The sequence below is a fragment of the Salvia splendens genome, chromosome 10 (genome assembly GCF_004379255.2).
Source record: "Salvia splendens isolate huo1 chromosome 10, SspV2, whole genome shotgun sequence".
Classification (NCBI taxonomy): domain Eukaryota; kingdom Viridiplantae; phylum Streptophyta; class Magnoliopsida; order Lamiales; family Lamiaceae; genus Salvia; species Salvia splendens.
This window is the reverse complement of record NC_056041.1, coordinates 18,124,881-18,139,278: the sequence shown is the minus strand read 5'-3', so window position 1 is coordinate 18,139,278 and position 14,398 is coordinate 18,124,881. Positions and strand designations below refer to the sequence as shown.

The 14,398-nt window shown below is 37.3% G+C and overlaps 2 protein-coding genes across 3 annotated transcripts; one reads left to right on the top strand and one right to left on the bottom strand.

Annotated features, from left to right (window-relative positions):
- The first annotated feature begins 4,379 nt into the window (after positions 1-4,379).
- LOC121751917 (3-hydroxyisobutyryl-CoA hydrolase-like protein 3, mitochondrial) lies at positions 4,380-9,342 on the top strand. 2 transcript variants are annotated; one of them, XM_042146737.1, is made up of 10 exons: positions 4,380-4,603; positions 4,815-4,916; positions 5,413-5,465; positions 6,077-6,211; positions 6,307-6,403; positions 6,686-6,815; positions 7,140-7,318; positions 7,438-7,565; positions 7,712-7,813; positions 9,000-9,342. In XM_042146737.1, exons 1-10 carry the CDS (start codon positions 4,393-4,395, stop codon positions 9,099-9,101), a joined length of 1,239 nt encoding a protein of 412 aa, XP_042002671.1. In that variant the 5' UTR covers positions 4,380-4,392; the 3' UTR covers positions 9,102-9,342. The 2 variants fall into 2 exon arrangements, with proteins under 2 accessions (XP_042002671.1, XP_042002669.1); XM_042146735.1 differs by lacking the exon at positions 5,413-5,465 and adding an exon at positions 5,131-5,195 and having other exon boundaries at positions 4,381-4,603.
- A 105-nt stretch (positions 9,343-9,447) lies between these two features.
- Positions 9,448-12,691, bottom strand: LOC121751918 (nudix hydrolase 20, chloroplastic-like). The gene is made up of 9 exons (XM_042146738.1): positions 12,333-12,691; positions 12,188-12,252; positions 11,459-11,645; positions 11,259-11,339; positions 10,801-10,926; positions 10,400-10,479; positions 10,162-10,277; positions 9,962-10,082; positions 9,448-9,734 (listed from the first exon to the last, which is right to left on the bottom strand). The coding sequence occupies exons 1-9, from the start codon at positions 12,564-12,566 to the stop codon at positions 9,665-9,667; spliced, it is 1,080 nt and encodes a 359-aa protein (XP_042002672.1). The 5' UTR covers positions 12,567-12,691; the 3' UTR covers positions 9,448-9,664.
- Between the last annotated feature and the right edge of the window lie 1,707 nt (positions 12,692-14,398).

Here is a 14,398-nt window from a genome sequence, read left to right as displayed (position 1 = left end):
TAGGCTAAGCTCTCTATGTTGCTCCGAGTTGTAATCTAGGCTTTGTATGGATGTTTTTACACCATTGATATCATATGTTTGTGTCCAACAATGTGCTCAATATTTATTCACTATGTTTTTGGCTAATAATGTAGTGATGTTAATTCCTTTGCTATTGTCTCTTTAACATAGTTTAGGAATGATTGATTGTTGGATTGCTATCGAATTAGAATTGTTCAGAGGATAATTTGATAGTGGATTAAGTAGGAGATTATAGTAGAGGATCTTTTACTCCCGCGCTTCCGCAGGAGTTTAATATCTTTGAAAATTAATTCATGGAACAAGTGTTCAGCTGACTGTGAATTATACGTCACAAACATGTTCAGTGTACGTGATTAGGTTGATGTGTTTAATCCCTTCGTATGTTTCATTGTTAAAGGTGTAGAACAATACAAGCCTAGTGAGCAACTTGGAGTGACATATTTTCCCGTTCGAATAGTCTTCCTTTAGTTAACTTGTAGCTTTATTTTGTCGATAACTTTTGGAAATCAAAATCTTCAAAACAAAATACTTTTTTTTATGTGTTTTCTTAATTTTGGAGTTAACTAATCTTTACCTTCCCTGTGGATCGACACTCGAAGTATTACAATCGACACTGTATTCTTGCAGTATTGCTGTAATATTAGAGTTTATTAAATCGACTTGTGTGATAATACACTTGATAATTGAACTCGATTTTTACACATCAGTGCCATGCCATCGGTACGGACGCGGTCCTTCAACAAGAACACCGTTGGGGATGCTCTTATATGATTTATTTTTACAAATAATAAATTTATATCTCTTTACAAAAAAAACTAAACAATTACCGATACTTGAGCTTAGGCTGGGCCAAGCCCAGCAATATTAATAAAGCCATGACCCAAGCCAGCATGCTTTAGACATGGGCTTGTGTCTCAATCTAGTTGGGCAGGCTAGCCCAATCCATTTGACCACTCTAGTCAATATATGACACACATTCTCAATCCCACTCCTAAGAACTTCATGTTTCCTCATATGAGCATCTCCTCCATTACTATGAGGAGTTCTCCACACCCCGTCAAATAATGGAACTAAGCAATAGAATTCCGGCAAACTCTTATATTCACGTGGCGTAGTAGAGATTTTCTACCCCCAACTTCAGTCACTTTGATCATTTTTGCATTATTTAATTGCTTATATCTTTTGTTATATTAAAAGTTGTCATGGTCTTTTTCATTTTATATACGAGTATTTGTTTTATAATAATCATTTTAGTATTAGTTTTATAATAATCATTTTATATACAGTATATATACTCCATCCGTCCCTGAAAATTTGTCACATATTTTTATTTTCGTCCGTCCCTAAAATTTGTCACCTTTCACTTTTATCTTTTTTGGTAGTGGACCATACATTCCACTAACTCATTCATACTCACATTTTATTATAAAACTAATATATAAAAGTAGGACACAGATGCCTCCAACTTTCTCAACCCACTTTCTATAACATTTCTTAAAACTCGTGCCGGATCAAATAATGACGAATTATTAGAGACGGAGAGAGTAATAAATACCGAGTGTAATAATTTAAGTGAATGATTTAACCTATTTACTTAAAATGAAAAAGGTAAATAAAAATTTAAATCGTGAACATTCCAAAATACTATTAGGCCACCCGCAACGCGTTACGCGGGTGGCCGAATCTCGTTACTTCGTGACGGAACAGTGGCGGGGCGCGTTGCAGCGTCTCGTCCCGTCACCGTCTCGCCCGTCACGCCAAGACGCGGCACGGGACGGCTCGCCACGCTCTCCCGCGACGTGGCGCACTCCCAGGCCATGCGTGACGCACACTCGCCGGCCCGCGAGTGGGATTCGTCACGCTGACGCAATAAATCATTTTTAAAAAAAATTGAAATAAATAAAAATAAAAATAAAAAGTGGCAAACAATAATATTACCGTTTTCTAGCTGTTTTCCATTTTTTATTATTTTTTTACTCTATGAATACTCATAATTCATCCTCATTTCACACACAACTACACATCTATTCTTCCCAAATCATCTCCATTTCCTCTCCAATTTTCATCTCAAATCATCTCTCTTTTATTCTTCCCCCAAATTTAATTGATCTCATGGATCCATATGAGCAAATGCGTCAAATAATGGAAGAATCACTTGAAGAAGATCGACGCCGGGAAGCGGAGGAAGCCGCCCCGCCCCAAAGACGCTCCCGGACTTACATCCATCGTAACCAGGAGGAAGCCGCCGCAAGGTTAGTCCGCGACTACTTCTGCGATAACCCGGTGTAGGGAGATACCTACTACCGTCGCTGTTTTCGCATGCGGTGACCGTTATTTCTCCACATCTCAAATATATTGGCGGCCCGGGAAGAGTTCTTCCAAGAAAGGTTCGACACCGCCGGCCGTCCCAGCCACACAGAAATGTACTGCAGCAATCCGTCTGCTTGCTACTGGACAAACGGCGGATGTGTTCGACGAATACCTCCACATTGGAGACAGCATTGGGAGAATGTGCTTGCTCCAATTCTGCAAAGGCGTCTGGGCAGCCTTCACCGACGAATTTCTCCGGAAGCCAATCACGACAGATTGTCAGTTCCTGCTCCGCATTCATGAAGAAGTGCAACGATTCCCCGGGATGCTTGGCAGCATCGATTGCATGCACGGCAATGGAAGAATTGCCCGGTGGCGTAGAGGGGGTCATACACGAGCGGCCACAAAGGCACTCACCCCACCGTTATACTCGAGGCCGTCGCCGACTACTAGCTATGGATCTGGCATGTGTACTTCGGGGTCCCCGGCTCGAACAACGACATAAACGTGCTCCACCAATCCTACATCTTCGCTGAAGTTTTGGATGGTAAAGCGCCGCCCATCAACTTCACCGCTAACAACCGGCGCTATAAAATGGGGTACTATCTTGCCGACGGCATCTACCCGAAGTGGCCAACCTTCGTGAAGACGTGCACCAGGCCTGTGAACGCAAAGCAGGCGCTTTTTGCGCAGAAGCAGGAGGCTGCTCAGAAGGATGTGGAGCGGGCGTTCGGAGCTCTCCAAGATGAAGGACCGGCTCGTACGTGGTTCATGGAGAGCATGGTCGACATCATGTATACGTGCATAATCTTGCACAATATGATTGTCCTAGATGAAGGACCCGAGACGGGAAATTGGTTCGACCCTAAAGCCCCCGGAAGCTCAACCGCAAGTAGTCCGCCTCGAAGTGGAGTGCATCCGTCTATACAAGAACGATTGTCTATTCGGGCAAGGACACGTGACTCTACCGCCCACGCCCAACTTCAAGATGATCTAATGGAGCACATTTGGGCAAACTTTGGCGGAGGAAATTAAATTATGTATTTTTAATTTTTTAAGGATTTTTAATCATGTTTTTTTTTAATTTTTTTCGAATTTTATGTTGTAATGTTATTTTATTTTTAATGAAATATGTTTTTTGTTAATTGAATTTGTTGGAAAAAAAATAAAAAAATGAAATTGAATGAATAGTAATTTAAGGAACGGATGATTGTAGGTTCCGTCCTTAATTAAGGGACGATTTAATGACAACGTTGTGAATGACCTTAAGTTGAATAGCTAGTCTCCTCAAAGTAATTTAAAAGAATGTGATCCTCAAGTAATTAAAAAGAAAGTGAGTTTGGCCCAAAAATTTTAAGTTGTCAATCTAAAGTCAAACCAAACGATCCTTTTTCACCCCTCTAGTTTACATTGTAGGAGTCGTATAGAATAGAGTATAGTCCACAAATCATTCGATTCTGATTAGGGCTGATAATTCGGTCATCGGTTAGTCGGTTAACCGATGACCGAACCGAACACCTCGGTTCTCGGTTAACCGAAACCGCCCCATCTTGGTTATCGGTTAATTTCGGTTCCCATCTTCAAGTGTTGATCGGTTATCGGTTAGAACCGATAACCGATCGGTGTGACCGAATTTAGGACCGAAAAACCGATTAAATACCAAAAACGCAATATAGCGCAAGTGGTGGCTAGGCTGGGAATTTTTCGTATGAAATGTCCAGGGATCGATCCCCATGAACTGCAAAAACTTTTTTTTTTAAATTCGGTTCCGGTTCGGTTAATTGGAACCGAACCGACCCTATTCGGTTAGGAACCGAACCGAACCGAGGCCAATTCGGTTTCGGTTCCGGTGCTTCAATTTCGGTTTCTTTTGATTTCGGTTAACCGGGTATTCGGTTCGGTTAGAACCGAACCGACCGAATACCCTGCGCTAATTCTGATTATTCTGAAAATAAATGAGTAATTATTTGGGTAGGGTAGGGTGAGGTGGACTAATGAAATGGTTTGTGAATGATAAGTTAAAATGGACAATCAAACTATTTATTCCGTGTTAAAGAAATCATGCGAACTTTGCTACATCTTCTAAATCACTCCCCCTTTCCTACTCTCTGCTTCCTCCGCTCCTCCTTCCGATCTTCTTCAAATTCATACAACTCAACCCTTCGAAGCTTTGCAGTTATGGCCGATGACCTCGTCAGAGGAAACGTACTCCAAAACGGCGTCGCTCTCATCACTCTCGATCGCCCCAAAGCTCTTAATGCCATGAATCTAGGTTTCACTTCCTTAAAACTTACTGTGTATATTTCGCTGCTGGTTTCCTTTTCTTACATTTTGATTTGCATTTAGTAGTAATTATTGGAGCTTAATTTGAAAATCTCTAGGAATTTGTCTACTGATTTAGTGTGTTAAATTCGAGTGCCAGCCTCTTCATCTGTGCCGGATGTAATTGCTGCTGACTCTGGGATTTATTTGATTCTATGTAGATATGGACGTCAAATATAAGAGTTACCTTGATGAATGGGAATTGGACCCGAGAGTGAAGTGCGTTTTGGTTGAAAGCAGCTCATCTCGCGCATTCTCAGCAGGTCACAGAGCTGTTGCTGATTGATAATTTGATAGTATTTATATTTGTTACTGTAGTCTAGTTTCAAGACTAACTTTCTATGCCAGTTGTATTCTCTTATATACTTGTTGTTTTACACTCGGAGCATGGTGGGTTAGTGATATTTAATTAGGGGTTTTACTGTGGCTTCATGAGTCTGGAAAGGTTTTGAGGGTAAACATTCATGATCAATGCAGGAATGGATATTAAGGGTGTTGCTGCTGAGATTCAAAAGGACAAATCCACTCCTCTTGTCCAGAAGGTTCCTCTATTGTCACAGAATAATGATAGTAGTATAATTTTGTGACACTGACCTATACTTTTATTGTGTGCAAGTGACATGTAAATTCGGCTGTCATTAGTCCTCTCATTTTTCCCTCTTGATTTGTGGTTGAATAAGTAGTACCCTTTCCTGGAAAACCATATGGCTGGAACTTGATTTGGCAGCTGAGACCCTTAGTTAACTACTTTGCGTGCAGGTGGTGATGTGAAGCAGATTGCAACAAAAAATCAACTTTCAGACATGATTGAGGTCTTGTAGATCCAAAAGTGGAAAAATGATTAATAATAACCATAGAGATATTCTAGGTCTATTGAATCATTTTGCATGCTATGAAGGCATTATTCTTCATTTTTTAATCTTGATAACTTCAGCATCTAAATGCCTTGAAACAAATTGCATGCTACTTTATCAAGCATTAATAAATTAGATGTTGTGTTTCAGTGAGGGAATTATGTTGTACTACTGTTTTCTACTTAGTTATTTGTATGCAGGTTTGACCTCTATGCCACACATGCAGAAACTTATATATGTGTATTGTATGTTCTAAAGATCTGGTTTATCTCGTGCAATAAAGCAGTTTAAATAGTTAATGATTTATAAAAAGGAGACTAAGTTTTCTTATAGAGTCAATGTACTTGTAAGATCGTGCCACTGGCTTTGGAATAGGAGCAATGGAATAAGTATCTTGCTCTGTCTTGAATTTCTTTGATTAGTGTGCACTTACTAATTCACATAATGCAGATTGTATGCATTCCAATATGGATACACTCTTGCACCTACTGATGTTTTATGATAGAAGCATTTGTTGTGTATGTGCTTCTAAAAAACAAAGCCACTCATCATTTTGAGCTCATTATTAGGTGTTCACTGCGGAATATTCTCTTATATGCAAAATACATGAGTACAAAAAGCCTTATATCTGTTTCATGGATGGTATTACAATGGGATTTGGCATTGGACTGTCTGGTCATGGTCGATACAGGCTCATAAGTGAGGTAATCGATTTTCTAGCATCATATCTGATGCCACTACATATTAGAATATTAGATAAAGATCTAAAGGATCTGATCTTGTGTATCATTTGTTTCAGAAAACAGTCCTTGCTATGCCAGAAAATGGTATTGGGTTGTTTCCAGATGTTGGTTTTGCATATATAGCAGCAAAAAGTCCTGGAGAAGGAGCAGTAGGTCAGTCCCTTACTTTTTAGTTGGTTACACTTGGGAATCTCCAGTCTGCCTCCTTTCTGTTAAAAGCTTTTGATTGATTTTTAAGGTCAAAACTCAAACTGTATATTTCATGATGAAACTGTGGACCTGGCTGTTCACAGAATTTTTAGGACACATAGATTCATAATTCATGTATAAGTTTACTAAGAAACAATCCGATTTATCATGATACAAGTTGGGAATTCTTCTGTTCATGATCTATCCTTTTAACCATTGTGTTTCTCATCCCTATTCGATTTTCAGGGGCCTATCTTGGATTGACTGGAAATAGAATATCAACGCCAGCTGATGCTCTATATGTTGGTCTGGGAAGTCATTATGTTCCTTCTGGGAGCTTGGCTGCACTAAAGGACGATCTCCTGGCAACCACCTTGTATGTTTGTCTCGATATGATAAACATTGTTATGCTAAAACTTTATTTTAATTTACTACCTAACAATGTTAACTAGGTTTATGTTTTGCTTGTGATTGGAATCTTTACTTCTGTCATTATGCCATCAGGGTCTAGCGCCTCAAAGAAGTGACTAATCTTGTTTTCTAGTTCAATTTACGAACCTTCTAGAACATTTAACACTATCAAAATGCAAAGTTTTGATAAATGTTTCCATGTTACTTATCTATGTGGTTTTGCATCTATAGGACATCTTTTTAGTGTCATTCATCAAATAAATTTTCTAATTGTATGTTCACAATGTAGTTCTGAGGACCCTGATCATGACATCAGAACACTGTTGGACAAATATAGCAGAAACCCGGAGTCCGAACCTCGACTGAAGTTGCTTTTACCTCGGATAATTTCAACCTTTGGAAGTAACAAATCTGTCAAGGAGGTTATAAAGGAGCTAGAAAATCATCAGCTAAGTGGTGATTCACTGGGTGAGCTCTAATCCTGTTGTTCTTTTCTCATTTTTGAATGTTTAGCATGCATTTCTTTTTTCCTTCCTACTCTTACTGGAATATAGTTTAATAAATATATTCATTCTTCTTTTTGCCAGTGGCAGAATGGGCAAAGGATGCCCTGCAAGGGCTCAAGAAAGGAGGCCCCTTTTCTCTCTGCCTCACAGATAAACATTTTTCAAGAGTTTCTTCTGCTCAAGGCAACAATAATGACGAGTTATCCAAGGTAGTGGCCTCACTTTTCTTAACCCCCATCCACCCTCTCTTCTACAAGGAGAAAGGGAAAAGTTTGTTTGCTTACTCAATCATTGATCTTGAAGTTTGTTTAACATATTTCCTCACTGCTTTTGTCTTGTAACATTCTCTCTCCAGCTGACTGGTGTTATGAAAACTGAATATCGAATTGCAATAAGGTCGTCTCTTCGAAATGATTTCTCAGAAGGCGTCCGAGCTGTCTTAGTGGACAAGGATCAGGTGAGCGATGCCATGTTCTCTTTAATATGTTTTGCTTCTGACTAATGTTAGACCCTTAATAAAGTTTTATGTCCCCAACTTTCAGCATATTCCAAGAAATCTCCCAACTTTTTGTTTTTTCATTGAATGTCTCCAACTTTCAGTGTTTTTCATAAAATGTCCAACAATAAAAAAATCGGTGACAGGAAACTGATTCATCTGGCCGGAGTATGAGGTTGAAATTTTTCCTCTTCAATACATGAAACAACGCTGTTTTAGGAAAAAACAAGAATGGTTAATAGTGTTTTGTGTCCCCCCAACTTTTAGCGTATTTCAAAAAATGTCCCCAACTTTCACGTGTTGAGGTGGAAAAAAATTTCAACAGACTGCGGCGAGTGAATCAGTTTTCCGCGACCAAAATTTGTATAGCAGGACATTTTATATAAAATGCTGAAATCATTTGATGAAAAAATGAAAGTTGTGGAATATTTTTGGGAATAAACTGAAAGTTGGGGACATAAAACACTATTAACTCTTATTAGAAATCTTCTGATTGGCGTAAATCCCTATAATTGGGTTTCAGTTATATTCATCTTACACACCATCTGGTCAACTTCTTCACTGGTCTCATTAGTTGAAAATTGCCTGGTTTTGTTTAAGCTTTGCAATCAGGTTTGCAAATCAATAGATTCTTCTTTTTTAAGCTTGTCTAGTTTTATTTAATCTTGGCATATCTATATTTTTCCCCCCTTTTTTTAAGCTTTTCATAGCTGTGCTGATAGTTTTGGCAGTAATTTATATACGGTTATTCTGCAAGTTTGCTCTTTAGTGAAAGCAGAAGCAGCACATGAGAGAAGCTAGTTTTGCATCTTTCATGAGCTACAAATAAACTCTCTTTCCTATACATTGGATATTTCCGTATCAGAATAATTGTCCTTGATCAGAAAAACTAGCACTGACCTCTCCCATCTTAAGATAGGATTACCACGATTGATTATCTACACAGATTAGCAAAGAATCACAGAACATTGTGATTGAGATTATCTACTTAATGTGCAGTGCTTCATTGCTCGGTTACTTGAAAGCTTCACTTCCTTATACCATCAAACAATTAACAGTAACACTCAGTAAACCAAACTGAAGCGTTTAATTATTGCTGAGTCTTGTGCCAATGTAGTCCATCTCTGATATCTTTGTCTGTTATCAGAATCCCAAATGGAATCCGCCAAGCCTAGACGAAGTGAATCCTGCTGAAGTGGAGGCTCTTTTTGAACCCTTGGGGCCAGAAATAGGGGAATTGAATGTGTGAGTGGTGACTGCAACTCTTCCCAGCCATGCTACTAAAGATTCTCAGCTATTTGGAATAAGATGAGAGTTTGATTTATCAGTGGATAAACAGTGCTTAGGCAAATGCTTTCCATGTTATTAAAGTAAAGCTGAAGATCCAGACTTGGTACTTTTCAAGTAGCACCATGTGCATTGTCTGCCCGAAAACTTCTGTCTGACTATAATTTTTCTAAATAAAAATTAAAAAGTACGTAATTTGAAAACTGTGCACAGTTACTAATTACTTGAACAAGCTCCAATACACAGCCGAATTGATGAAAATTCCTTTTCAGTAAATCCTCAAGTATTAGCGTTAACGTGCTTCAATATAATCAATACAATTAGTATTATTATTGAAGCAAGACTCGAGAAAGATACATTAAAATGTAGTACTCGTCTGTAACAAATGGATTTTATTTTATGAGCTCTAACGTGCTTCAATATAATCAATGAATGACTATAAATTCCTTTTCGACAAATCCAGTAGTGAAAAGAGCTTTTGAAAACTATCACAACTCATTCTTTTATGACTTGAAAAGCTGAAATTTATGTACATTCTCCACTTCTCAGACTCTGCAATAGCTTCAAATATCCAGGCGCTTCAGGTTTGATATACCTGCATAAATATACAAACAAAGCAAATACAAATAGTAAAATGAATTAGGTCTCACTTATCCCAGAGTAAGTAATTGAACTTTTTAATAATAACTGCAGAATTTTTCAAAGATAATTAACAGCAACTCTTACTGCCCAAATACCTAGATCCTCAAGGATTAATGTGTTGTCTACAATTAAAGCACACGTTCAAACTTTAGCATAACAGGGAGTGGAAAGAGATCATACCCATGGCGAAACAGGAAATCTATAATGACGAGATTGCAGTTTGCCTTGTAATATTGTGTGCTTTTTATGATATTTGCTACAAGTTCAACAGGGAGCAGTCTAAAGCTTTCCACCTCTCCATCTGCAGGTAAAACAAAATGTGTGCAATGAAGGCTTCTTTTTTTTTGCTTACTATGGAGGAGACATGTTAAGAACCTTACCCTCATTTGTAGGAAGAAAATCCTCGGGAAGCTTCAGATCATAACAGAAAAGAACATCTCTGTTGAATCTATATCCATCAATGTCCGAGTAAGTTACAGCTCCGACAGCTTTGGCCCTGAGTAAACAGAAGTATTTCGGAGTATCATATATCAAGGATGTTTAGAGAACATTCTAGAATAAAGCATACATGTAAGTTGTTCGGGTTTGGAAAAGGAGATTTTGTTTTGTGAAACTTACTTGCTGGAAATAGACCTTGGTATCCCAGCTTCTTCTTTGCATTCCTTCACAACATTCTCCGTGCAGGATATTCCATGAGGCTGTGCACATGCATATGTTATTTCTATGAGAAGAGGGAGAAAAGACTTTGATATTACCAGACTATTTTGAACAAATAAATCTAGTATGCTCCTTGGAGAAAGGATATTCCTGCACAAGCGAGTGAACTCCTGATTTGTTGAAAGGAAAAAGTTGAGAAGAACAAGAGATACAAACGAGCAAATGAGTTGGAATTTTCATTCAGAGGCCGATTGATGCCACTCCAAAATCATTATCAAGTTCATTATCAAGTTATTAATTAAGAAACTAAGTATGCAGGCATTAGAATTAGTTTCGACACATGACATAAAGAGGAGTCGTACCAGGCCCCCTGCAACCAAATGATCAAGCTGGCCAGGATATTTGGACTTTGTATTACTTCTCTTCCCTACCCACAAATAGTCCTGCTTCTCTCCTTCAACATAGCCATTTAAATGAATTCCATAGGCCTAGCATGAAAGCGTATTATACAGAGAAGATGAGTATATTATTCCTTCAACAAATACATATTCTTTCAATATTGGAGATAACACATGCTGCACTTAACAAAATGGAGTGCTAAGTCCTAAGCTAAGAAAGAAGAGTAAAAAGTATAGATTGTTTTAAATAATCACAGACCCTATCTTAGCTAGAAAGCTTACAACTCCAACAATAGTAATGTTAGCCATCATTTAAATCCCTTATTTTACACACTAGTGACCAGCTAGAAAAAAATGCAAAATAACAAGAAAAAGAAAAAAGATTTCACATAAATCTAGATTATGTGGAAAAAGCTGTGCACCTTTATCCCAAAATATGGTGCTGCTGCACGTTCCAGAGAGAAAAACTCCGGTGTCCCGAAAGAGGACGTAACAGGATAAAGCTGTAATAGTAAGATACGTGTAAGTTATTACACTTAAAAAAGTAAGAAGATGGATGTTTTCCAAATCTACGACGAATTTCATCTGATAATAAACTAAACATATTTGTGATCACAAGTACCTCATTTCGAATTCCTGGTATAAGTTTATTAGCGAAGCACTTGACCACATCTGCAACAGCTTTTGTCCTGTCCTCTGGTGTACTCAGCAATGGATGTAATGTTAAATGGAATCTGAAATTGCTGTCATAAGATGAGCCTTCGGGAAAAATGAATACATCTTTAAAAGTCCTCAAATGATCGGCAAACCTGCTCAGTGAACAAAAGAAAAACGAATTGACAACTTATTTCAGTAGCGAACAAAGAAGTATCATTCATCAGGATTCTCTCATGTTGAATTGGACGAACGAGTCTTGCATCATATGCCACCTTCTCAGTAGGTTAATGCCTTGTAGGAATAATCCAAAACTCCAATTCAAAAAGGCCCAGTAGTATTATGCTATTCATCTCTAAACCATAGATTGGTAGCATACAATGAGAAAAGCATATAAACATTATTACTGCAATACTATTCGAGAGCTTTGTGATATGATTAATTCTCCTTGGCATACACTGAAGAAACAAGTTCATATTATATAGAAGTACATCATAAAACCAACGATTTAAGAGATTAACTCCTTTTCTCATTCTCTATACTTGAAACCTAGAAATCGAATATTTTTTTATGCAATTCCACTTGAATTTCAACGTAATCAAGGATTGAGGTTCGTGCTCAAACATAGCATAAACTAAACTAAACACGACAAATTCGACCTAGAAAAAGGTGTGAAGAAGAAGAGAGCGCGATTTACCCGTGATGCACGTATCCAACGACCTGTTCTTCAATCACAAACGGCATAAATTCACACATATTTTCCTGCAAAGAAATTCCATAATCAGAAGGAGGCGACAATTTGTGTGTGTGTGTGTTTGATATTGAGAGAGTTAGATGAGTACGGAATTGCGATTGCAGAGAGCGACTTGGGGGAAGAAGCCGCGGAGGTCGGAAGAGTCATGTTTGGGGGTTAAGCCGACGACGTCGTTCCACGTGAAGCTGCTGCTCCCGGCGACAGTGTACTGCGCGGAAACGGCCGATTGAAGTGGAGGGTGATACGGTAAATTCACACCCCACCTTCTAATACCAAATGATGGACACAGTGTGACTGCCATTTTTCCAATTGTATTTTTCATATGTCATGGAGTATAAATTTTTCACTCTAAAGTCCTAACTCATAACTATATTTCTTTTAATAAATGCTAGTAGTTGTAATTTGGCTTTGTTATAGACTAAGGGCATGTATGGTTTCCAAGAAAAGGATACATAAATAAGCCTTTCTTATGAGTTTCTTTCTAATGTTGGCCAACTCCAGCAGTAGTGAGGGCTCTTCCATAGCTGTCGCAGCACCTCCGCCAGTTGATTTGACTATATAATAGTAGCCAAGAACCTTGGTATGTTGAATGCCTTAAGACTTTACTCAAAGTGTCTTGATAAGTTGTAAATAATTGAAATACTCCTCAAAAATAATTCTAACTCATAAAGATAAAGTCTGTTTTTATTTATGATTAACGGTGTGTCAAAATGACATGCTTACACGCTATTTATAGACTAGAATGGACTCTTGAGAGTCTCTTGTCATTAATACCACGTATGACTATTAAAATGACTTTGTAATAAGTCAAAAGTAACTCCTAAACTATTGGTGCGACTCTAGCAACTAGGGGTGTGCATTCGGGTTTCGGTTCGGTTTTTTGTCAAAATCGAACCAAAACCGAAAAACTGAATTTAGTTCAAAATCCAAACCGAACCGAACCCGAAAAATCGAAACCGAAAACCAAACTTAAAAAACCGAAAAACTCGAAAAACCCGAAAAAATAAATATAATATTAATATATATATGTGTGTAATTTATTTTATTTTATATATACTAATAGAATATTTATATATAATATAAAATTAATAATACATATAATATATATAATATAGTAGAATTTATTAAAATAATATACTATATATTATATATAATATATTAAATTAATAGAATATATATATAATTCGGTTATTCGGTTTTTTTCTTCGCCCGAACCGAACCGAAAAACCAAAATTTTTGTATTTTCAAAACCGAACCGAACCGAAAAACTGAAATAACCGAACCGAATTTCAAAATTTCGGTTTGGTTCGATTCGAATATTCGGTTTCCGGTTTTTTTGCTCACCCCTACTAGCAACACAAAGGTCACTTATTAAACAAAAAATGTAAATTAAAAAGACTCTCTTCATTTTGGCTGATCCATTATGTATGAAAATGCTTCATATATCTTCAATGTAGGCCTCCAATGTGATATGTAAATGGATCCAAGCAAGCTTCATACATTGCGCAGTCCAACAACGCTTATAAAATTTATTAGATTGTTCTTGGATTTAAACTTTTATTTTAAAAGCATCATAAATTCCTTTATCATTTTAGCTCTAGCTTTTGCAATTAGTCCACTTTGAATAACCAAATTCTATCTTGTTGTCCTTATGTAACAACTTGGATGTGTCTCCATCCAAGCTATTGGATAAAATAGAATGAAGAAAATAAAATACAAGATTTGTCAAAATGACCACCACAATAGTCACAAATCACCACCATCACTATTCAGTGTGATTTTTCTGATGTTGAGTCTCCTTGCCAATCTCCATTGATCAACGGTTACAACAGTATCATTTTTTGAAAGTATATTAACTCTGGGGTTAAATTATGTTTTTTTTTTCATACGTTAAAACTGAAGGGATAAGAGCAAAAATTGTACTAAAAGCCAGTCCACCAACCTATCAAAACTATTCTACTGAGTGGAATATAAGGTAATACTGGTACATTTTTATAGTGTTTCATTAAATCATATTTATATTTTGTGGTCGTTGGTTTATATTGATCCTTCACTTTTGAAACTTAATCACTAAAGGACTACTTTAAACTTTTGATGATTTTTCTTGCTTTATATATCTATGATACGAAATGACTAAGCTTTTGTTCATTAACT